At 41.3% G+C, this 25014-nt stretch overlaps 1 protein-coding gene across 18 annotated transcripts in view; it reads right to left on the bottom strand.

The window, feature by feature from the left end:
- Positions 1-25014, bottom strand: part of prom1a (prominin 1a) — a 68296-nt gene that overhangs the window by 7187 nt on the left and 36095 nt on the right. For 12 of the 18 annotated variants that reach the window (XM_035161994.2, XM_047340629.1, XM_035161995.2 and 9 more), the window contains 21 exons: positions 14583-14703; positions 13925-13988; positions 13556-13645; positions 13282-13305; positions 11018-11247; positions 10695-10769; positions 10493-10556; positions 9976-10135; positions 9489-9641; positions 9024-9147; positions 8584-8687; positions 7726-7810; positions 5046-5192; positions 4012-4083; positions 3457-3549; positions 2806-2823; positions 1872-1925; positions 1705-1785; positions 1553-1621; positions 1051-1140; positions 113-228 (listed from right to left, as the gene is read on the bottom strand). In XM_035161994.2, the coding sequence (XP_035017885.2) occupies positions 113-228; positions 1051-1140; positions 1553-1621; positions 1705-1785; positions 1872-1925; positions 2806-2823; positions 3457-3549; positions 4012-4083; positions 5046-5192; positions 7726-7810; positions 8584-8687; positions 9024-9147; positions 9489-9641; positions 9976-10135; positions 10493-10556; positions 10695-10769; positions 11018-11247; positions 13282-13305; positions 13556-13645; positions 13925-13988; positions 14583-14703 (2034 nt within the window). The remainder of the gene's footprint in view (positions 1-112; positions 229-1050; positions 1141-1552; positions 1622-1704; positions 1786-1871; positions 1926-2805; positions 2824-3456; positions 3550-4011; positions 4084-5045; positions 5193-7725; positions 7811-8583; positions 8688-9023; positions 9148-9488; positions 9642-9975; positions 10136-10492; positions 10557-10694; positions 10770-11017; positions 11248-13281; positions 13306-13555; positions 13646-13924; positions 13989-14582; positions 14704-25014) is intronic. The other 6 variants (XM_047340633.1, XM_047340635.1, XM_035162005.2 and 3 more) reach the window with 3 other exon arrangements.

Raw genomic sequence — 25014 nt, 5'->3', positions numbered from 1 at the left:
AGACAAAATGGAGGATTTCTACTTCTACACACTTTCTTGTGGATTTACTTATTATCTCATATTCCTATAAACTGAAAACTAAACATGCTCTTTAACAACAGTAACTACTCACTCGTCGTAAACATCCTCTGTGTCCATCCTGCGATAGAACTTGGCCAGTTTCACAGCCAGGATGATGCTCGGCAGCAGGAAGAGGGTGCTGCAGCCCAGGCCCATCCAGAAAGTGTTCTGACCACAGAGACAAACCATTAAACATGGAATTATTAATCCATTAATCAACTGGTAGAATATTCATCTGCTTCACTTCATCGCTGAAATCGCAAACATTCCACTTCCAACTTTTTTGAATTATGAGGACTTGCTGCTTTTCTTCATCTGTTGTGAACATATTTGCACTTTTGAGTTTGGTGAAAAGAAAACAAGCAATTTGAAATATGTCAGTTTGGGCTTTTAATTTGATTTAATAATTAAATTTATTAGATCCAATTAGTAATTGATTAACTGAGAAAATAATGTGGTTAACCATTTTTGGTTAATATTATCACTGTAAAATATCATATCAATTAAAATGCAAGAAAACCAGATTTCAACCAAACTTAAAATCATAATGAAACAACGGCTTCATAGTGATCAGTATAAACATTGTTTTATGTGACTTAAAGCTGACTTTACAAACTCTTTTAGCATTTTATTATTTTATCATTATCGTTTTCACAACTCTTTTGTGTTTTTATTATTTCATCTACATCTTTTTTCTCACATATTTCTTTTAGTATTTTATATTTATCTTTCTTAGTTTACCTGCTTTTGCTCATTTCAAATTTATTTGATTTCTGACAGTGTTTTCTCAGTTCCTGTTAATATTGTTTGGCTCTGTGCATGAATCAATCATTATGAATCTGTAAAGCACTTTGTGTTTCATGGTTTGTATGAAGAGTATCAAATCATTGCTCTTATAAGACATCCAGTTTTCTATACAACCCAAATCAAAGCTGTTAAAAAACACACGCATGTATACGCAGTAAGTTTCCCTTTTAGCTCCATTATTACCATAGAGTCCACCAAGAAACTACAAGTTATGATTTCCGCCGTGTCCACCATGTTGCTGAAGGGTTTGCAGGGCGCGACCTCCAGGGCCAGCTGTGGAAAACAAGACACACAGAGAGGAGGTCAACAAGCAATATGCAAATTACACTGCACGACAGATCCACGTACTTTAACTTCACGTGTTCATGGAAAACAACATTACAATAAAAATATTGTACCGACTGTGATCGACCAAACAGCTCCGACATTTTGTGTATTTGTTTCCCACGTTGTTGTGAATTCCTCAGTTTAACTCCAGGAGAAACCAACCGGGCCACAAAGCAAATTCCTCAACTTTATAGAGGCTGTAACTGTTATATTTGTCTCTGCTATATTTACTCCCCACACGCAAATGCCAGTAAGTCCCTGACGAGCAGCAGCGGCGAGAAAATCCCAGTCAACACGAAGCGAAAGCGAGAACCGCACAAGCTCCAACAAGTTAACAAATTCACACACAGACACTTACGGACGTCTTGACCCATTCTATGTATTGATGGAAGTAGCCAACTATGGTCGTTGTGTATCTTCCTGTTTCCTGAGGAAGATAAAGACATAATGTGAGTCACACATCATTTACAAATTGAGAAGATAATAAAGTGAAGTCAGTTCTCTCATTACCCGACTGATTAAATGTGTGGCATTGTGGGAGATGAGGTGCTGGGCGGCTTCGATGGCGTCGAGAACCTCCAAGACTTTGTTCTGCAGGAAAGAAACGATGATGTTGGTGTGAAGTTGGAAGTTTGAATCTAAACGTCAGACTAAGTTGGGAGGACTGGTTCACTCACTGGTAGATCTGAGGCCGTTCTCTCCAGGAACCTCATGCTCTGGTTCAATGCTCCCTTCAGAAGAAACATTAAAAAAACACAAAGTGAAACCAGCGGTGACGAAGATTCTGGATTAAACAAACTGGACCTCAGGGATGAACAGAACCACCCGACACTCGATGAACAACATTTTGCTTTAAGTTCGGACATGCTGAAGAATTTTGCTCCAAAATTAAATATCCACAATGCAAAGAAAAGAATTGCTCACATACTGTGCCGCACACTGTATGTCACAATCGAACACAATTGTTTTTTTCCCACCAATGATGGAACAGAGTCGTTAACAAATGAACAACAATGACTGAATTAAAACAATATTCATTTTCTTTATGTGGATATTTCAGAATGTTTTGCAGAGCCAGACAGATTTATTGGTTGGCCGATAAAAATTGGCCATTTACAGACATATTGTTGTTTTATGTTTGCCGATATGAATTTTATGGCTTTTTAAATTTTACATTGCAGAAAATGTATGTTTACATTTTACATAAAACTACTTTTTTTATTTGTGTTATTTATTATTTACAATGATTTATAACGCTAAATCATTTATGGTTAAACTGTGAAATATCAAAATTCTATTATTTGTTTCTTTGTCACAGGGGATTGATAACAACATCATTGCCAATTAAAAACAAATATATATATATTTATCTGGATATATCTGTGTTTTAAAAGTCCACATCGGTCAGGCTCTAATATTTTGGTACAAAACCCTTCATGTTAAACACCATGTATGATTTTTACGTAGATGTAAATACAAGAACACGCACATTGTTCACCATTCACAGTGAGATATATATTCTTTCAGGTGACAGTATCTCTGCATCTCTCTAAGTGTTACTAATAATGGATGGGGACACTAAATACACGGGATGAACACAGGTCTGCTTACCCTCGCTCTAACATATTTCTTGAAGTTGACGGAGGAATAAGAAACAAAACAAAGAAAAACACAAAGAGCTGCTGTGAAAAGCTGCGTCACCGCTCGTCTGAAGTGCTCGAGGCTGCTGGAGCAGATCCCCGGCGTTATTCAAAAGAACCGTATCGGCTTTGACGGAGAAAGTTAAACTGAATATTCCTTTTGTTTCTCTCTGACATGTTTGAGGACACATGCCTGAGGATCAACAACACGCTGATTTTGATGATATTAAATGAGATGCTGAAACAAACAGTGTTTCTCTCCAGCAAGCACAATACCTTTCTCTTCAATAAGACAATTAGCACGGTGCTGGCACATATTCAGTTGGTAAACCAGTACAACTGTCCACCTCAAGAACTTTGAAATACATTTTGGAGGAGATTCTTTTCTAAATATTAATAAAGGGGGAGTGAAAAAAGCTGTAAACACATGTTACCACCTTATAGAACTTCTCTGTAACGGATATTTACTCAGTTAATTGATTTAGGATTGTGTTTCTGGCCCCAAGACGATTATAAGTCCAACATTTCCACTTCTTTTAGCTCTGTTTTGGTGTCCACCAACTAATTTGACCAAGATTCCAGTGGAGCATGAACTTAAACAGAGAAACACAGTGGGCTTTACCATGGCCTGCTCCATGGGGGTGATCTGCTGAGTGTGGATCTGTCGCAGTGTGCCGCTGTGGCCCTTCAGAGCCGTCTGCAGAGGGCCCCTGGGCTGAAACAGACAAACACACACGTTTATTATAAACCATCAGAGCACTGGAGGAAATTCAAGCTCACGTGTTACAGTGAATATTAATCCGGTGAATTATTGTCTGATTTAATGCTTTAAAGGCACTGGTTCATACAATTTGAACAACAACAGGAAATACTGTCTCCAAAGACTCTTCCTCTGAATTAATATTTTTCTAATTTCCGTCCTTCTGGAGGACGCTCCTGGACCCGTCATTTGGAATAAATGAGTTTCATGAACCGCCTGAGGGCAGAGCAGTCTGACCCCTGGGAGAGAATCTGTCATGTGTTTTTAAGATGAGCTGGTGCGAGAGCTTGAGGAGCAGAAAGGTCGAACCCCTCCACCGGGTGCTCTGGTAACATCAGGAAAATTACATTTGTAAATCTAATCAGATGCCTGAGTGAAGCGGAGGTTTGTATCATCCGGGCTCTGAAGTGTTCTCACCATGAGGTCGGTCTGAGCCTCCAGCTCTCGGGCGAACGACAGCAGGTCGACCACAGTCACTCCTTTATTCACCTGAAGGAGACAATTAGACAGGAATAATGTAGAAAAGATTCTGGTCACAGTAGGAATGAGGAACTTTATGATATAGATAGATAGATGGATAGATAGATAGAAAGATAGATAGATAGATAGATAGATAGATAGATAGATGGATAGATAGATAGATAGATAGATGGATAGATAGATAGATAGATAACAACAAGATGGCACTGACACATGAGCAGGGTTAGAGAAGCTTTCTGTGACTAATGTTATATTGTCATGTTGTTATGTTATGTGTGACAATCGGGGACATTTCTTTATTTTCTCCTAAAGAAGAATCAAACCAAACACAAATCTGTGGCCCAGAGAGAGAGTGAGTTGTGCACGAGGACAGGTGGTACACTTGAAATCCTGAAACCTCTTTTCTTCTTCTTCCTCTTCCTCTTCCTCCCTCTTTCTCTGTCTCCCTGTGGAAATAAATCTAAGTGAACCTGACAGGTGGTGTTGGAGGAGACGGGGGAAACGCCAAGTCCCGGCTTGTTCCCTGCGCACTCTTTGCCTTGGCAGCCGTACTTCTGGATAATCGAGCTCCAGCGGCCCTCAGCAGAACCCGTTGTGCTGTGTCACGTCGCTGCTCATATCAGGTGAAGCACGGCTGCCTGCGCTACATCAGCCGACAGCCGAGGAGGAGGCTGAGCTATTTCTGGTAACGCACCATTAAAGCACAACTGCAATACCATAATATTAGTGTACGTATAGAACAATCTAGTAGCAACATTTATCTTTCATAGCTAAACAGGTATTTATAAAGCTAATAAACTGACGACATGCAGCCATATAACTTCTAATCTAATCTGACCGGTGCATTAACGTGTGTTCTTGCTTCTTCCACGATGTTTGTGTGTTGTCCTGCTCATTCACATGTGTCAGTGTGCTTCAGTGTGTGTGTGTGTGTGTGTGTGTGTGTGTGTGTGTGTGCGCGTGTGTGTGACCTCTTCCAGATAGTCGGCGTAGTTGATCTCTGACAGTCCTGCTTCAGAGAAATCCAGGAGGTTCTGCTTCCCCTCCGCCTCTAACAGGATTATTCCTCGCAGGTCGATCTTGACGCTCTCCAGCTGACTCACCACGTCCTTAGTGAACTGCCGACAAAGGAAGGTGCAGCATTAGATACGACCAGTATTAGCTTTGGAGCCGTTTAACACAACCAGACTCTTTACCGTTATATGTTCAATTTTGGGCATTTTCTGAAACGAGGGTCAACGTATTCAGGCGTGTGGCAATTTAAAGGATTTTATACAGCTAAGCCTCAAAGTTCTTGTTAAAAAAGCTCAAGTCTGACGTGGAATTACCATAAGTTTACATAAACATGGTTAACGTAATGAAAAGCTTCAAAAATTCAAAACAGAATTTGGCACTTTGGGCGACCGAACGTTTGGAAGATGTGGTTTGGACAGAAGATTACAAATCCCACTAAAATGTTTGTTTTTTTCCCCGTTTGCTTCTTGTTTCTATCGTCAACTCCAGTTTCAATTAATGCATTTGTGCAATTAATCCTCGTCTTTAAGAGAAAAAGAAAACTGATTGTGATGCAGAGCTGTGCAACACACGTCTCTATCATCAAACTATTACACAATTAGTCATTTTACAATTTAGAAAGGACAAATATTATTTCTTACTGGGCAGAAAACAACAAGGTGTCACTGTGAAAATAACTCATTCATCCTTTACTTTTCTTCTTCTAACCACAGGCAAAGATAAACATGATTTCCACAGAGGATGTATTTAATACAAATGTTCATTTTAACCATCAAAACAGAAGAACAGAAGCTGTTTTTTGTGGCTCCACAAAGAGAAACGCAATAAAAAGAAAAGTTGGCTTTCAAGTTGTTTGTTCCTCAGACGACGTGGCACCGACTGTACGTTCACACGGGCGCATTTCCCATAAAAACCAGAGAAATTTCCAGCATATGAAGTTATTGTCAGAAGGACGGAATTAACTACAAGAGCTCAGTTCCAGAAAACTTTAATCCAGTGACAGTGTGTTCAAGCCAAATGCTTTGTTGGTCACCCAATGAAGATTTTCTTTTTCTTTTTAAAAATCACGATTCATGTTAAAATAGTTCATGGAAAACTTAAGACATGTCTTCGTTGAAAACAACAAAAATTATAATTATTACTTTAAATAAGTTTCTGAGAGCAACAAAATAAAAATAACTAGTAGAAAAAAGTAATTATTTGTATAATTGTATAATTATTGTATAATTAGTGATTGCAATGTAGGAAAGTGCAGTATTTATATGCACACGGGTCTAGAAACATTAAGACCCACAGAGTTATACACGATGTACATACAGTCTATGGATGTAATAATACAGATTATCATATTTTAGTCATACAGCAGTTGTTTAAAAATTCCCTGTCTGTTCTTTTGTTTATTTATTTATGTATAACACATTCAACTACATTCAAATCAAAATTCCCTGAACATTGAGCTCAGATAATAACACGTCTACAGTGACCCCGTAGAGAATCATGTTGCATTGTGGGTATAAAGTCATGCACTAACTCAGACTAAAGAGAAGCTGGTATGTGGATATGAATTTTAAAATGTTCTGGCGGTGAGACAGTGTGTTTTCCATAATGTTTCAGCAGAGCCGTATCATATATACATATACATGGTGATATAATGACCAAGCCACAGTTTGTTCCACTGAAGAACTGTCAGATAGAGAGAGACAGACTCTTGGCGACTTGCATTATTCACGGGAATTTAATCAGGACAAAATGACCAATGTACAGACGCAGCAGGGCCTCGTATCAGCTGTGGGCTAAAAGACGAGCCAAGACGCTCCGTGCCAACTGGCGAGGAAAGTACCCGATGTGTCAGGAAGGCAGAAGTGTCTGGCTCGGGGTCAGGAGGAAATAGAATCAGTGTAACGTCTCAGGCGTACGCTGAGGTACGGACTGACGTGTGCTGAAGCAGTCGGCCGCACACACTCTTGTTGTTAGGTCGCGTTAATGAAACGCTGCAGCCGAGGACGGAGACGTCTGGAGTCTCCATCACTGTTAACGTTTACAGCGACTTGTCAAACATGCATATGGCTTAAATTCTCACCCTGAGAATTCTGTACAGTGCAGTGATTTAGTGTGTATCAGCTATACTCTGAATATACTACTACTACTAATAATACACTTTTCATGCAGTGCAACTATGTGCTTCACTCTAAAATACAGGGTTCAGTATCTTGCCCAAGGACACTTCTGCATGCAAGACTGGAGGAGCTGGGGATCGAACAGCCGGGCTGGTTAATGGCTTGACCCGCTCTACCCTCTCAGCCACAGCCTCCCCCAATATACAGCACTTTTCATAATATGATATAATATAATATAATATAAAAGTAAAACACTTTCCTAGAAAATAGAGCTCAGGTCTTATTCTGTGAAAGATCATATATATATATATTCTATCCCATCCCAGATAAATATAATGGATCCTAATAATTAACTTGAATGTGATTTTTATGTCGTAAAATGTTGGATTAAGTTGATTTTAAACTTCAACAGTTTGTTTGGTGAATGACTAAATCAATACAAAGACTCTCAGACGGTTTGTGACCACATCACTGGACAGAGCGATGTGCACTAACAGTGAGTCCTGAGTTTTATACTGACCACTGTAGTGTTCAGGAAAGTTGAGATGTTGAAGACTTTGTCCAGACGCATGGCCAAGTAGATGCCTTTGTTCTCTTTGCACGTGCTGAGGAACAACAACAAGACAAACGCACAATGGAGAGAGAGAGGGAGAGAGGGAGAGAGAGAGAGAGAGAGAGAGAGAGAGAGAGATAGAGAGAGAGGGATGTAAACTTTAAAAAGTCTCAGGCACAGTGAAAACATTTGCTGCCACCAAGTGAAATGGACTGGAAGTACAGGACAGGCTGACATGAGCCCTGATAGAAAACAGAGTATCTCCCTCCACAGACGGGGATATGAAAGATAAATGTCTCCCATGATAAAAAACCATATAGACTCTCATAATGTACACAGCTTCAGCGCTGCTTGCTTTTTAATGCACGCGACTCTGCTCTGTTTGGAAACATAATGACTGCGGGTTTTCCCTCCCAGTTTACCGGGGATGTGCAGCGACTCACTGGAGGGAAATGATGAAAGCTGATGTAATCGCTGAGAAAGAGGCAGAAGAAACGCAACAGAGGACGTGTAGGAAAAAATAAACTATGCTAATTGGCTCCTTAATGTTAATAGCAACTCTCCTTTCCATTTGCATTCCCAGCAATGGAAGTTAAATATTCTGTCGCACGCTGAAGATGCCGGATCCAGCGCCTGCACCAAAACAAGACTGAAATGGGAAAATTGGCATCATCAAGGAACATTATCGGCTCTAATTGAAAAAGATCTCGTCTTGCTGCGACATCCTCTCAGTTTTTGTACACAACAGTAAACATGCTTTGCTTTTGAGAAGTGGCAGATACACTCGTCACCTAAACACTGTAGAAGAACAATAATTTTCTTTGCCTGTATAACGTCTCTGCTGTCAGCTCCAGCTCGGAGTCGTTGTACATGTATCCCGGGATGAAGTTCCTCCACTCCGGGTTGACCAGGTACGGGGTGTCCACGACCTGCAGGGACAGGAACACAGGACGCGTGATCAATAACTCTCATGGGATCGATCAGTAAATTGAATAAGCGTCACTCGCATTATGCAAAGCAGAATTTAATAGGAGACCAACCCACGGACACAAAGAAAGCAGCTTTCATTGTATGTATTCCATTTAATACTGTGTTGTAACAATTGTGATACCATTATATCTGCTGATATATACAAAAGAGTGGTCAGTGATTTCTAAGATGAATAAATGTAATTGAGGCTTGATATTATAATCATAAACATCAAATTTACTACTGTACATTTTGTTCTGGTGTTCATTTATAATGTATCCCGGCTTGTGACTTGCCTTGAAGAGCTCCTTGGTGTGGAAAGGGTCACAAACAAGCTTCTCAATGTTCCCTCCAGCCAGGAACATGGTGGTCACCAGCCCCATCAGCACCCAGGAGAAGATGAAGCTGAATCCGACGCCGCTGCGGAGAAGAGCAGACGGAGCCTCAGGTACCAGGACGTGGAGAAGCAGCGGTAGAAGAATCAGTGGGTTTGGACGTGGACAAAGGTTTAAGTCACAGCTAACCGTGTCAGCTTAATGTTTAATGTCACAAAAAAATTGTCGATAGGAGGAAGAGGAGAAGAACAGGGCTTGTCTTTTCTGTGAATCCTCATCCTTCTACACGCTCTGCTCTACATTACTTTCTTAGGACTGTGGTTTGTAAAGTAAATAGTGAAGTAGAAGTAGCTGTGACAGTTGCTGTGTATCGTTGTCGTGGATGTTGTAACTCGCTCAAGTTGTCATGCGCATGTGTCGACCTACGCCATGAGCATGGTCCCTCCCGTGTTGGAGATGCAGCCCCGTGTCGTGGGCGAGGCGTGCTTGTCGTATCCCAGGGTGCCGCACAGCAGGCCCAGGTAGTTGAAGGCCAGGACCAGGACCACCATGCAGCACAGACCGATGCAGCCGATCCACCTGCAAACGGCAGGAAGAGCTCGTGTTAGAATAACACAACTGGAACATAATGTTCCTCAGCTGACGTCTCAGCAGCTAAAGGCGCTAAAATGAAAATGTAATACAACTGATATGTCATCTTGGCTTTCGCTCCATTTTAAACTGAATAATGCAGAAGTGATATGAATATTTCATATAAATGCAAAATATTAGTTCAGGGTAATACGGTCCACATTAATTATACAGGAGCTTGTGAAACGAGTCTGGTCAAGACAGATATCATGAAGTGTATATCAACATTGTTTCCTGTGTAGTTTCTGGATTTAAAACATTGTTTCTTGAAAAATCAGTGTACCTGTAGAAATCCATTTTGTCAATCTCAGGGTAGTGGTCCTCGATCTTAGCATGGGTGTGGCTGATGAAGATGGTGAAGTTGGACAGGAAGTTCTGCACTGGGAACGCCTTGGAGAAGCTGCTGATGTTGTGGCCGATGCCGTCCACCAGGTTCTGTACATCTGAGAGACACATCAGTCAATGAATCCATTTGGTTTTCAATAGAATGATCCGTGTAAAGATACTGGAAAAACAGGCAAAGCTTCAAATTGAAATCTCAGCACGAAGCTCATTTATAACAGTTTTCCTGGCTTGTGATTTGTTGATGTAAAACAATATCATAATATATGGAGGTTTGTTAGGATTCAAAGTGAAAGTCTACCAAACTTTGTGCAAGGACCAGAAACGAGACATGGAGAATGTAAGCAGAGTAAAAGAAATGTCCGTGAGTCATAAGGAATATGTTTAGTACCACAGATGGCAGGAGGTATTAAATAAAAACAGAGGGATTATTTGTGTTTGCTTTCAGAGAAACTTACTCTCCACAACACTTCTGGTCTGTTCAATCACCATGTGAGGCGTGTCGTTCAGAGAGGAGAAGCCCTGTGGGAGGAGAAGGGACAGAGAACTCAAACAGGGTCGACGAGGACACTAAGTGAAGGTTGGTGGCACAAGTCTGGTGATAAATCAAGCTGCAGAGTAAGAGAATCCACAGATACAGTGTAAATGCTGCAGACTCACCCTCTGCACGATGGTGCTGAGGTCCGTCCTCAACACGTCGTTCACCTTTTCCAGCTGAGTGTTCACACGGGGCAGCTGAAATATGAAAAAAGACAACGAGACACTAATAAACATGCACAGAGCTGTTTTCCATATGTTTTTCCATATTTAAGCACAACATTACCGTACTTAACCAAACGGCTCCAGCTCCCTAATCTCTGGTTTTAAACAGTGACCAAACAAACATAAACCATTGTAGTTTAATTCATTCATTTAATAATTTAAACCACATGCCAAACAGACTAAAAACATCCCTAAATGTATGGTGTGTAGTTTTTATTTACCCGTGTGAAGTTGGCGCTGATCTGCAGCTGGGACAGCGACTGGCGGATGTTGCGGCACAGCTGGGCAGTGGTGGCGTCGGACCTCTCGTCGTGGCAGCCGGGGTCGTTGAGCGTGCGGTTGATGCTGGTGCGGACCAGGCTCAGGTTGAAGTTGAGCTTCCCCGTCCCCTCCTGGAGGACCTCCAGAGACACGCTGACGTTCTCCAGGGCCTCCTTGGTTTCTCGCATGGCTGTGAGCGGAGAGACAGGAAGAGTTATGAATGTTTTATTGAGATCCTTTAGTTCTGTTCTGGGACATTCACTCAAACTGTTGTAACAGGGAAAAGCACAAATGTAGACTTATATTCAGAGCAGTTTTAAAAAAAACTTTTTGAATATGAAGTTTCTGGGGCAGAGACAAACTTCAAATCTTAGTAGCTGGTACAGTTATGAATGTAATTAATTAATCAGATTCATTAAGTGTGTGAAAAGGGACAGCTCATGTAATGTTACACATTCGTACTGGATGCACCGAGGGGCCTGAGCCGAGTTCAGCACACTGAGTTTCAGGACCAAAGCCCTAAAACTTGCAATTAAGGTCAAATGACGTGTCTGTGTCCTGGTGTGACGACTGTTTTTAAAGATGGACGACGCATCTCCACGTCCTCCAACTATGGAAATGAAGCCAAAATATCCCAGATACAAATGCCAAGCAGCTGGAGCCAGAGTCTGCCCAGTAACAGGGAGCTGTGCTAGCGACGCCCCGTCCATACATGCACTCAACCAATCATGAATTAGTCTCCATTTTATAACGTCAAATAACTAATTCAACCCAAACTTACTGGACAAATTAACAGTCTACATAAATCTGTGTGATAGGAAATACCTAAAATGACAATAACCATCTTTGAGAAAAGTGTATGTCCCATCTGTTAACATGGAGGAGGTCAAGACACTTTGACATCACGTGAGGGGAGCTGTCATGTCGTCCATCTTTATTTCCAGCGTGTGGTTCGACTCTGTAACATCCAAATTTAGACTTTTGACTGCCGAGCATCATTGTTTGAGGGGAAACAATAATCAAACATGAACACTATGAATAATGAATGAATGATGTGACTCTTTCCTGCAGCAGATTCTTAAAATCACACAGGATAAAGAATGAACAAAAAAAAAACACTGGCATCCTTGAACACTGGTATAAAAGATGCAAGAGGGTAAGAGAGGAAACGGTGAATCTCCTCTCACACAGTTAAATGCTCAGCAGCACAAGAGGGAGTAAAGTGTGTTGTTCACTATCAAGTTAAACACTTAACTTCTGCAGCTGATTAAAGTTTGTTTGAAGACTCGGCTCAGGCCCAGTAACACAATAAAACACACAAACATTAGGGACACAAACTGTAACCACAGACATATCTGTCGTCAGGTATTCTGACAACTCAACTCTCGACATGTTTCTGGTTAAAAAAAACGCTTAGAATAAAAATAAAACAGGACTGGTTACACAGACGCATAATCTTTTTTATGCTCACTTTACAATGAGGGGGTTAAACGGTGGATTTCCAGGTGCAGGGAGATCTGGTGACGCCATTAACTTAAAACTGCACCGTGCAAAATATGTTATCAACGGAAGAAATGTTTAAGTCTGAAAATGGGAGGAATTGACTGTTTTATTGTGTTTTATCCATTTAAAAGCATCTGGAGGGTGGAGGTGGTGAACCTACACATTCAATTAATACTGAATCCAGACTTAAAGGAGACAGGGTACTCAGGTTTATTAGGTTATGACTGTAAAATGTTTACATGCTCTAACGTTCAGAATCACTTTCCTCAGACTGTCCTTTGCTGCAGCTCCTCTTTTCAGCCTCTGTCTGAAACACTTGGTTTTATCTCCTGTCTCTGAAAAGCCCCCCCTCCCTGCTCCAATGTGTTGTAATTGGTCAACTCTTTGCAGATGTCTTAATTTCACATAATAATCTATTTAACCCACCAGAGGGAAGAACAACTAAAAGAGCATCAAATGTCTCCCTCAGAAACGACAGATGAAGCAGCTTTCTGTTCACCACCTCCTTCCCTCTTTGAGTTTAAAGCTCTTCACCCTTGCACCGGGGTGGGATGTTGCGTTGTGCAGTTTTAATAAATGAATTGGTTGTAACTCAGGGCTCTGACGGGTCCAGGAGCTGGAGGAAGGTCACAGGGGAACAAACCACAGGGGCAACACCATGGTCAAAGTTCACAGGGTCAGGAGGTCAAAGGATTGTGGGTCATTGTTCAGTCACTGTTACCTTTGATGGCTCTCTCGATTTTCACTTCATAAAAAAAGCATAAAAAGGAAGATTTGAGGGGAAAAGGCGCTGAATCGTTATAACAAAGTTTAAACATTTAATTTACAATTGATATCATCTCACTGAACCTAGAGACATAAAGTGCACTACGATGCTGTGTCACTTAATGGCAGGTGAAGCAGCTGCAGCCACAGCTTCCACTCAGCAGCTGCCAGACCTCGGTCATCTGATTGTATCGTGACCGTAAGAGGAAATTAAAAAGCAGCGGACATACCTCCAGCCATGTTGAGCACTCTGTCCAGGGCCGGGTGGACCTCCTTATCCAGCTGATCGTGTATCCTTCCACCCAGTAAAGGACCTATATCTGCAGAGAAAGACAACATCAGAGCGTGAGCAGAAGTATTTGTTTCATATTAATAGCATCATAGCTTCTGCTGGTTTTAAACTTTCAGGGAAATATCTGCCTGCAGCTGTAACACAAGAGAGAAGTAGGATGAAAAGAGGGATCCTGTGTAACAGTCGCCACTGGAGATATTCAGACCTAGTTATGTCACAAAAGTGTTGGGAAAACAAGTCACGGAGAGGAGACGCAGTTTCTCTTCCACTTCATTCACTCTCACACCAGGGGGGAGCGTCTACTTACGATTTAGGTCGTAGATGACTTTCTTCTTGGCCGTGGCGTACTGCGATATCAGGTAATCGATTTGCTGCGAATGACAAACAGTTGTGTTGTCATGTTGAAATGGAGGCAAAGAGAAAACGTGAGGCACAGCGTTATGTGTAATGTTCTCTAAAATGGGAATCAGGTAATGGTGAGAGGCCCAGAGTAATCGCTGCTGCTGCCAAAGGTGAGAAAATGGTCTTTTCTCGGGTTAAAGGGATTAGATGAAGGAGGCATGACTGAAATAGAACGTTTTTGACAGACACGCTGTTTTATACCGGCGCCTTTAACTGTAACACACTCAGACAAATATATTGTGATACGCTGGGGATCAAGTCCAGGCTCCAGTTCCCCCACGACCCTCTGGATGGATGAATTTAAAATTTCATCAATGACTGAACCTCTGCTCATGCTTCACCCAAATTATTCCAGTCGCCTGAACTTAAATCCTTTTCTTATAATTTGAATGTTGCATTTCAAGAGCCTGCATTGTTACATAATTTAATTTCTAGGACTGTTGTGATCTCATTCCTTTTCGACAACACACACTCTGAATGTGGGAGTTTAATGAAATCGTGCTCAGACGAAGGCGCGTGAAGCCGACGTGGTTTTGATCTGCAGTTTAACTCTGTTCTCGTACCATGGGCGTGTCATTGGCGAACGTGTGCAAGTCCCTCATGTTGCTGTTGACCAGTCTGCGGATGTTCTTCACCTGAGAGCTCAGGTTCTGATTGGCAGCGTATGCACACAGCACGCCGATCCTGCAGAGAAACCACAAACACAATCACTGTGACCTTTCTGTTCTAACATCTGTCACAGCAGGGGGGGGTGCACAGCAGAAACAGGAGATAACACATCATCAACAGTAGGGGTCAGTGTGCACCACCTAATTTACCATGACATTTTCTTAACAACATCCAGAGAATGAGCAGAGGTGGAAGAACAACTACAAAAGTGTAGAAAAACAAGTAAAATTACAAGAAGTATAAGTATTAGAATCAAAATCAAAATAAACTTACAGCACCAAAAGTAAAAGTACTCCCTATGCAGAATGATTTCTAAAACTGGATTATGAGCAGTTACGCATTACTTACACATCTATAATAAAACATTATGACTTGTTTTTTTGAGATAACAACAGGAAATGCAGGTGAGTCCACTCGGAGCTCCGAGGCTCGATCTGCACAATCGAAGGTCCCGGGCTTGTAAACATATTCAAATGAAATGCAAAAAACACCGAATCATTAAAGTGAGTCTCTCTCATACTTCAAACAGACCTGGCACGAGGCTTAATTAGCTCGAGCAACATCAAGGGAGAGACAGACCATAATATTAAGCTGTTTCCCAGACTCACTCTAGACACGGCTGAGTTTTGTCTGCACCTCACCGGCAAACATCACGTGTGTTACGTGTGTTGCATGTATGTTTTTGTTGCTGTGCAAGAAAGCAGGGTTCGGATTTATCATTGATCTTGTGTGATTTGTATTATTGTGTCGTGCACATTACGTGTCCAGTCTAAAACCGGCTTAAAAGACTTTATTTAGGAAGATTATCGAGAAACCAGAGCTGCAGCATCAATAACAATAGAGAAGAATTAGTATCAAACTCATAAGCATTAAACATTTCATTAGATATTCTTCTTTCATCCTAATGAGGACAACAAAGAAGAACATGTGAGTCACCTTAATTCACACAATGTAGAAAACCTGTTTTCAAATCGAGCAAAGATTCCTCGTCTCAACCTTTGACACGTTGGCTGTAACATTAGATTTAAGTGTGCTTGATTTTAATATATGTTCATAACTTGGGTTCTAACGAGACATATTTCTCCTTAAATAGCTTAAATAAGTTTCCTCTAATTGTGTTCAAGCTGCACATTTGAAGCTCCGTAGCCCATAAGCCCACAGAGAATTATGTGATGTGAACGTTCTTACTGAGCCGGTTTCCAGACGAATTAAGCCAAAGGATCCACGGTCTCATCATCTCACATTTTGTCTTATTGATCCAGGAATCAAACCCAAATCTCACTGAACGGACAAAGTAGCAGCAAAGTATCTATGCCTGAAAAACAGCATGCAGCTTTTTTTACATCCTTTAAATTCTCACGTCCCTGAGAGTAAAATATCTTTACATATTATTAAACTTGTTGACAACAGATCCTCACGCTCTCCAAGATGAATGTGCCAAGATGTTATTGGTTTGATTGATCTAATAAAACAATAACGTCTCCACAACATATTGTTTAGTATCTGAAAATCTCTGACAGGCTTGAGGAGGAGCAGCTCCACGACGTGAGGCGACTCACACAGAGGAACAACAGAAGGGCTGAGTCAGGGCCTGACACCGGGGAGGTTCAGATCAATGCAGATGAATCAGGCTGTTGTTGTGACTCACTGTATAATCTGCATGTGGGCCTGTGCATCCATGTAGGTGTGTGCACGCAGCAGCAGCAGCAGCAGCAGCGGCAGCGTGTGTGTGTGTGTGTGTGTGTGTGTGTGTGTGTGTGTGTGTGTGTGTGTGTGTGTGTGTGTGTGTGTGTGTGTATACAGTAAGTGTGTGAGTACACTTCATGCAAAGTGAGGTTACGCTCCGTTCACCGTCTTATTGTGGATGCATGGAGACGGTGGCGTGTGTGTTTGTGTGTGTGTACTTCTTCTCTACAGTAGTCTGATGTGCAGTCGCTGTAGTCACCGTCTCACTTTGTGGTTATAATCCCGCTAATCTCTTCTAATCTAACCTGAGTTATGCAGCACACATTTTGTCACATTAGGAATTTCACAGTTTGTTTCTGACCTAAAAGTAGAAAAAAGTCACTTTCTCTGTTTTAGACTTACAGGTGAATCATCTCAGGGGATTCTTTGGTCTGACTGATATGAATCTACCTGCTCATGGGGTCAGCACCTGTTGTTGACCTGATGGTACATGAAGGGGAATCACCCTGAAAGACTTTTCATTGCACAGCCATGCTCCAGGCTTTTCCTCATGTGTCGGGTGAAGGAGATTTGATTCACCACAACGTGTCTCTATCTCTGAATTCAAGAAGAATTTCCTCCATAATCCAAGTGGCGCTCTTACTTTGGATTAGATTCAACTTTGTCACTGCACAGTTCAAAGTAGTGAGACATGAAATGCAGGTTTGGCGTCCAACCAGGGGTACAAAGTGTGCAGAGTAATGTGCATGTGATTATTTGATATATTATTTGACCAATAAAATAGTTCGAAGGTTCCAACTCGGCATCTTTAAAATGCTCCCATCATGTTCTACTTCATGCCAGTAAAGACAACATATTAATTACTTAATTCGTCACCGACTATCTTGATAATAAAACGATCGGTTTGAATATTTCTGGTTTTCAATTTATGGACCAAACAACTAATCGATTAATCAAGGGAATCATAATTAAATGCAGCCCTGGAACAACTCGTCAGTATTGAACTTTGGAGAAGAAGCGACTGAAAAGCAACGAATTGACAATTTAAAAAAATAATAATACAAACACTGTGATAATATAGAATTGTTATGAAACATTCAAACCCTGGATGTTGGAGCATCTTTAGATGTCGAAGCAGTTTGTCTGTGATGAGCTCGGCACATATGTTGAGTTTATGCACATTAAACACGTGGAATGATCAGAAAAAACCCTTAAAGGACAAATAGTCTACGGGGTCACGTGTTGCCCTCCAGAGAGAAACACTGTTCTCGCCGCCGTGTCTGGAGGAATTGTGCGGCGTGACGTTTGCCATAAATAGCGAGCGGGGCCGAGAGTAAACGCCGCTGTCGCCGTGTTCGTGGAGGCTTCATGAGAAACTAGGCCAAACAACTAGGCTGAGACCCAGTGAAGGGGAGCCATCCGGAACCAGGGGAAGATTCAAAATGGCCACTTTCACAACAAAAGCCTTTTGTCCAACACTTTCTCTGCCAGTCTCTCTCTCTCTCTCTCTCTCTCTCTCTCTCTCTCTCTCTCTCTCTCTCTCTCTCTCTCTCTCTCTCTCACGTTTTCAAACACGCTGTCTCTTTCATTTCTATATCTACATATTCACAACGACACACACACCTTCCCCTCTTTCTGTCTGTCTGTGCTTCTTTATCATCAAAGCCCATGTTTTCCTCTCTCTCTCTCTCTCTTTCCCTCCGACTCGAAACACCTTTATTCCTCAATCTCACTCCTTCATTGTTTCCCCCTCTCTCACTCTTCAACCCTCTCGGGCTCACGCTTCACTCTCGGTTTTCCGACCGCACCCTCTCTCCTCTTTTGCCCTCGGTTCCCTCTCTCCTCCACCTCCCTCTCTTTTTCTTTGTCTCTCGCTCGCTGCCCCTCTCAGCGCTCGGTGTCCAGCAGGGTCGCTGGAATCTGCAGCCAAACAAAGACTCTTTGAGAAAAACGCCAAAGCGGTTTTCCAAGCGACCTGCGTAGCACACGACCGTGCACCTTCAGCAAAAATCAAGTTCGGGCTCAGCTTGGTAGTTTTGTTCACTACTAGTTATTTTCTGGGGGTAAAGACGAGAAAATACAAATTTGTGTTGCAATGCTAAAGGGATCAAACAAACTCACATGCCTGAGCTGGATAACAGAAAAGAGAAGAGAGACGCTGTGGAGTGAATTTATGTGGAGAAGATTATTTTCTCACTGCTGCTCTCAGCGTTTGAATCCAGGCAACAGGAAACAAAGACGCCGTGGATTCCCCCCCCGAGGGTCAATCATTACCAAAGTGTTATTCTAAGATTTAATGGTGTCTGAAATATCACATATAGCAGATAAATATATTCCATTCAGCTGTAAACTCCATACAGCATAAAACCGACTGGAGTTTAGTATGTAGAAAAGACTCATGAATTGTGCATGACGGCAGCGAGGAGAGGATTTAAGTTAGAATGTGAAGGTTCGGCATGAAATACATAAAACATAACTTTTCACCAGTTTTCACACGCTCACAAATGGACGCGTTTTCTCCTGGAATATCAATGTTCTCTGGAAAAAAGTCAGAAAGTGAGAACTATATAACTTAACTCCTACTGAACCTTGAGCTTCAACTGAACATTATTTTGTATGATTGTTGTTGAATAATCAGATGATTTGTGCACTTTGGTGATTTATTGATTGTTCTTTAGTGTCAAATGTCAAAAACATGGTTAAAGTAAAATCTTTAATGTCCAAATTTAAGCAACAGTCCAATTCCATTTGTGCAATACATTGGTTCATGTGCAGTCCATTCACTGTAAGTATTCTCACACTATTCCAATTTATATTTAGCTATATTTCCTTACACTTAAGTATTGCATGTTACTTATTATGACTTACTGATGCCTATTTTTGACTCTTCCAGCTGTAATATTGCAAATTTCCCCAGGGTGGGACTCATAAAGGATCATCTTATCTTATCTTATCTTATCTTATCTTATCTTGTCTACAACCTTTTCAATAACAACCCAAATTAATACTAGAAACCTGAATATGTCTCCTTTGAATTCAACTTTATTTTATCTGTATTGCCCCAAATCACAACAGCTTTTCACAGAATAAGGCTGAGACGACATAATCGAGACGAACTCAACTGTCTCCGGATCAGCGACACTTTAACTGAGTACTACCTCAAACTGTGGCTAATGACTGGATCTCTGCGAGGCTGCTTTTTGTTGGTGTGCCTCTTACTGACCAGAGGGGACGATTCAAACACAGTGGGAGGACCATTCACCTCAAGCCACTGTGAGAAACGGCTGCAATTCCTGTTTGAGCCGAAGCCAAATGACACATGAAACCGTCCCTCGGGGTGGAAAGCCCCACAACTGCAGATAAACAGGAGCATCAAACTGGTGCAGTGCCTCAGAATCTAGGCCACTATACTGGGGGGCTGGACAGTGAGTGTTACATGGTCTGGTGGCTCCATAGCTTTTACAAACTCCAACAATGGGCTGCATTCAGTGTGATTGTAGTTGCGAGGGCTGGGACAGTCGTCTTTCCCAGCCCGTCCCCGCTTTCACACTGCTGGAACTGGGCTTCTATTATGCTGCCTCTCAATAAGAAAAAACTGTTGTCATTGTAATTCCCCCGAAAAACAAACTGACGATTTAGACGCTTGCTCTTGATTTGCAATGTTTGCAAAAGAAATCAGAGAAACAGAGTCAAACAGGGAATGTGAAGTGAATAAAGGAATATTCTGTGTTATTAAAAGCATTTCAGTCGTTTTTGGTGCCGGGCTGAACTCAGTGACCTGGAATCAAAGGCTCAGAACAGAAACTGTATGGTTTATTTATATGAGAATAAAGCAGCTGACCTGTTGCACACGCATGAAAAGTTTGGCATCAAAACCAGTGTTTCATTTTAGAGCCAAACCGATTTATCTGTTAGTCGATAATATCGGCAGATTTGAGGCTTTCACAGACAAATCCACGTCATCGTTTGTGTTTACAAAATAAGCAATGTGGAAAAGATGTGCATTTATTTATTTATTTTGTCGTCTATCGTTATTCAATTATGTTTATTCATAATTCAAGTTCTACATATTGGGTAGTATTTGTGTTTTCTTTTTATTTATAGTTGTTTATCGACCAATATATCAGTATCAGAGAATCAGAACCAAAAATCCATATCGGTCAGGCTCTTCTTTACTTGTATTAATTTATTTCTATATAGAGACAAATCTTTAAATCAATACTTTTGACACATCATGCACATATTTTAATGTTAAGAGGGCAAAGATGCAGCTACATAGCCTCCATTTGATCTCTTTTAGCCACTGTTTGATTCCATAGAGTCTTGTTAATTACTTTATTCAATTAGGGCCCCGCTGAACGCAATTAATCCAACATTTTATTCAGTCAGGCCTCGGGTTAGTCTGCTTTCATTCCATTAAACAGCTTTTCCCCCTCAAGTAGCCGCTGTTCCTTTAATCCACAGTTTGATTTTGTCTTCTCGGAGCTTTGCCAGGTCACAGCCTGAGTCCGGCCTCCCAGAGCAGCATCGTGTCCTAACAAGAATTTATCCAGACAATGAATATCTAAGCGTTGTGACTCCGGGGCCGTAGCTCCGGGCAACACAACCCAGAAAAGACGGTGTTATCCCCCCCCCCCCTCATAAGCATGATGTGTTCAGTGGGTGGGACACAAGAAGACAATTGACAGTAAACAGTCCAGAAATGATATGAGTACAAACTCTGAGCCAAACAGCCGGTAGGGTTCATCCACAGAAGGTCAGTGGAATTCAGCAGGATTTTAAAAAACCCAAGAGGAGCCAAGAGATTCAAAAAACATGGCCTGAAGTTCATGTAATTTTGTGGTTTATCTCCAAGTAGATAAAGACGTATAACATGTATCTATCAAGTGGTTTTCAGTCATAATCATCAGCTTGTACAGATTTTGGATACAAATGACTGTTTTAAAGTGTATTGGCAAAATACCTGAGCACCTGAGCAAGGCACTAAATCGCAGCATCTCAATTTCTAAAGGGGAAATAAAGTATAAATATGAACAGATAGGTTTAGAAGTTTGGTGATTGTCATGTGATAACAGGAACTCATGTAATCACTGAACCTTTGCTGTATTTTTACATTTAAATACACAGTAAAAATACCATAAAACATCTTCACAGTTAGTTACCGTATTTTGCAAGGCATCCTGGGTATAGTGCAATACCTTCATTTACAGTTAGTATTTTAGAAATCGTGGTAACATAGTAGTTAAGACATTTAGCAGAGAGGCAGCCGAGGATATAAAAAGAAAATAAACAATTATTAACCTTTCAAACAGATATTAACGATGTGATAGGAGAATAATTATCAACTGATCAAGAAGAAATTCAAAGTGCTGGTGTGTTTACTCTGTAATTAATGTCTCCATAACAAAGTACATATTCCATTAATCCTTGACCAATCAAACGTGAGCTCCGATTTAATTTCCCATCAACTAAGATTTGCATTTAATTATTTAGCTCTCGACTACAAAAGACTCTGGAGAAAGCGTTTCAAACTTTCTCTGGTGTCAGCACTGAAAGTCACTTTTCAAGGGACCTGCAGTTGTGTAAAATTGGAGACCAGTGATTGGTTCTAACAGCGTGAGCCTTTTGTCATTAGGTGGGATCAGCGTGGAGCGAACACAGAGTGAGAGCTGAGTTCAACGTGCACTGAGACGTCTGCAGGACCTGTGCTCAGAATGACCAATGATGGTGAAGGGCTGAAATATAAACCTGATTTTTGTTTATTTATAACGTGTTGAACATCAGTACTTGCAGCCTCCGTTCACAACTCAAAACATTTACTTTCGGGGGAAATAAAAAATTCAAACCCACATTAAAGTATAAAAAACCCAGAATGAAAACCAACAAATGAAGTGTGAAGCTCACCGTTCTCGCTCTCAGCCTCAAACGCACTTTTTCCCCTGCAGTGATTGTGATGTTCCACATGATCAGAGCCGCCGCCGCCTACGCTGGGTATTGAACATATTGATGCACGGATCCGCAGCAGTAAAACAAGATCTTCGCTGCCTGAGTCGGCCTGTGGAGACCTCGGCTGAGAGGAGCGAGGTTCACTGCGTCTGTGTGGGCTTGTGCGAGATAGAAAAAATAATTCCTACAGATTCTGCGGAGGAGTGAAGAGAAAACACCGGTGAAGACTCGGCCGGAGAAGTGAAGTCGTACTTCTGAATCTCACACTCTCGCAATGGCTGAGTCGTGGTTGCAATGGACGAGGACAGAGACAAAATCTAATATCACGACTTTCTGATTGTGTCGTGCAGTGTAGTGTAGTGAGGAGCACAGGAGCATAGTAGAAGCTATTACCTAAACTCGGCATCGTTTCTTCTCACTGTGTCTGTATGAAATGGCAAATGACCAGAATAACTATCAGTGGAATGCATACCTGCGTCCAACTGTGCTGATAAATATAAACCAGACAAATTGCACACTCATAGACAACAGTCCCTTCAATATGCCTGATTTTCTTCTTCAAGTTTTAGGACTATTTCCTGGGAAATCAGAGAAAATATCAAAAAAACAACGCAGACAAAAGAAGAGCGATTTAAAAAAAAATCCTGGATCCACAACCTCGTCTGTATCTACGCCAAAATTTAACGGATTATTTCTTGGCCCACGTTCCAACCCGTCAAACAATTTCGAAATCCCTTCAGTAGTTTGAACCAACCACCTCCATCACGACCAGCATATCGATTTCTCACCTTCTTTTTTACTTTTCATCTCACAAAACGGAACATATGGTCACAAGTCGTAAATCGTGAGCTTTGGCTTTTCCATCGCAGGTGATTTACTCGTACAGTGCGAGTTGTAATCTGACCACAGCATTTTTAAAATGGTGCCGCTTCAACCCTGTTGAACATAAAGTTAAAACACAGTGACAAAGAGATGAAATACGATTCTGTCTGTGTTAGAAATGCGACTATTTTTGTGGTTATAAATCCTCGGAGCCGACGCCCCTGAGATAGAAACCAGCTCTCAGCTGTAAACCAGCTTCTCTCTCTCTCCGGTGCCACACTGTGCCACATCATCACTATTGTAACACATATGTGCACCGATAAATCCAAAAGAAAGTCCTGACCGAGCGGCGCACATCAATAAGCTTCACTGTGTGGAGTTCCCTGCTGGAGCACTTTGTGTGTTGATTTATATTTCACTCATTACAAGAAGTCACAGACCGTAAAGGAGCCGGGACGAGGAGACAAAATGGAATCTGTAAAACAAAAAAAATTAAAGTGGATTTTGGCTTCAAACCAGTAAAAGTGAGGTTCACCCCAGGAGATGTGAGAAATGATGGGATGTAAAGCAAATCTGACAACAACCCTCTCCAGTTAATTAGCTTGGCACCGGTTTGCGTGAAGCTGCCATTGTGTGGTTGTCTACGTGCTGGGCAGTGATCAGGCATCTGCGGGGACATCGTGTCTCCTCCACAGGGACAGAGGGGACAGAGGCTCAGTTAGTGGAAACTCGAATATAATAAAATACAGTACAGACACGATGGCAAATAGCGGGCAGACAAATAAAAATCATTTCTAATTTGAAATAAGACTTCAGGCACAAGTGATAGTTTGAAAGGACAAAGTAGTTTCCTGCTCTATGTATTTTAACAACTTTCCAAAAATAAAAGCTCAGTATAGTGCAGCAGGATTAATAGCTGCTCCTGTGTCTCTGTGTCCTTGTGACTGGGGCTTGTGCTGTTGCTCAGTCTGTGTTTGCTGTGTCAGCTCTGTTCTCATGTCACTGCACCAGTGGCGAAGTCGTGTCTGCACCACTGTGACCAGCAACTGATGGAGACATTTATACATGTGGCCATTAAACTATATTGGCCATGTAAAGTGTGAGAGGAAGGATATTGCACTGTTCACTCTAAACTGAATATGGGGTTGTTACATCTTTTTAACTATAGAGTGGATTCAGGCATATGATTCAATGCTTTGATATTTTCACTGGTTTAATAACTGTTGTGTTCATCCTGGTTGGAAATATGATCAAGACAAGTGGAGCTTTGTAGGAAGGATCAAAGTGAGGATGTCAACCTCCTGTGTGCAAAAGCAATGACAGAGGGAATAGCTAGAAAATACAGAAATGAAAATGCTTCTGTGGTTTTGTACGTTCTTTTCTTATGTTTCTCAATTTAACACAAAAAAAGAGAAGATTGTGCCGAGGAAAGAAAATCATCGAGATCAGAAGCGAGGAAACGAAGAAATGAAACACAAAAAGAGTTATAGACCGAATGTGTGAGTTCACTTTGACAATTTGAGGGTTTTTACAGATGTTTATGGGCCAGTTTCTAGAAAGAAATAATCGTCTCTATCTCAAAACTGTTACATCTGTACTTACGTTTCTCAATATGGATTTTTTATGAAAAAACGAATAAAAACCAAATGGCAAGTTGCTCTGCTTGTCATTCTTTCAACTTTCATTTTAGTAACATATAAAAACTCTCTTAAAACCAACGAAACTTACCAATTACCTAAAAAAAACTATCTCTCAATGAACTTACCGAACTAAAGGACGACAAAATCAGTAAAACTCAAAATGGGACAGTAAAACTCAAAACTTTAAAAAGCACAGAAGAGCAGCCTCACTCCATCTGTTCATCGTGTTATA

The sequence above is a fragment of the Hippoglossus stenolepis genome, chromosome 7, assembly GCF_022539355.2.
Source record: "Hippoglossus stenolepis isolate QCI-W04-F060 chromosome 7, HSTE1.2, whole genome shotgun sequence".
Taxonomy (NCBI): Eukaryota; Metazoa; Chordata; class Actinopteri; order Pleuronectiformes; family Pleuronectidae; genus Hippoglossus; species Hippoglossus stenolepis.
This window is presented reverse-complemented; position numbering and strand designations above follow the sequence as displayed.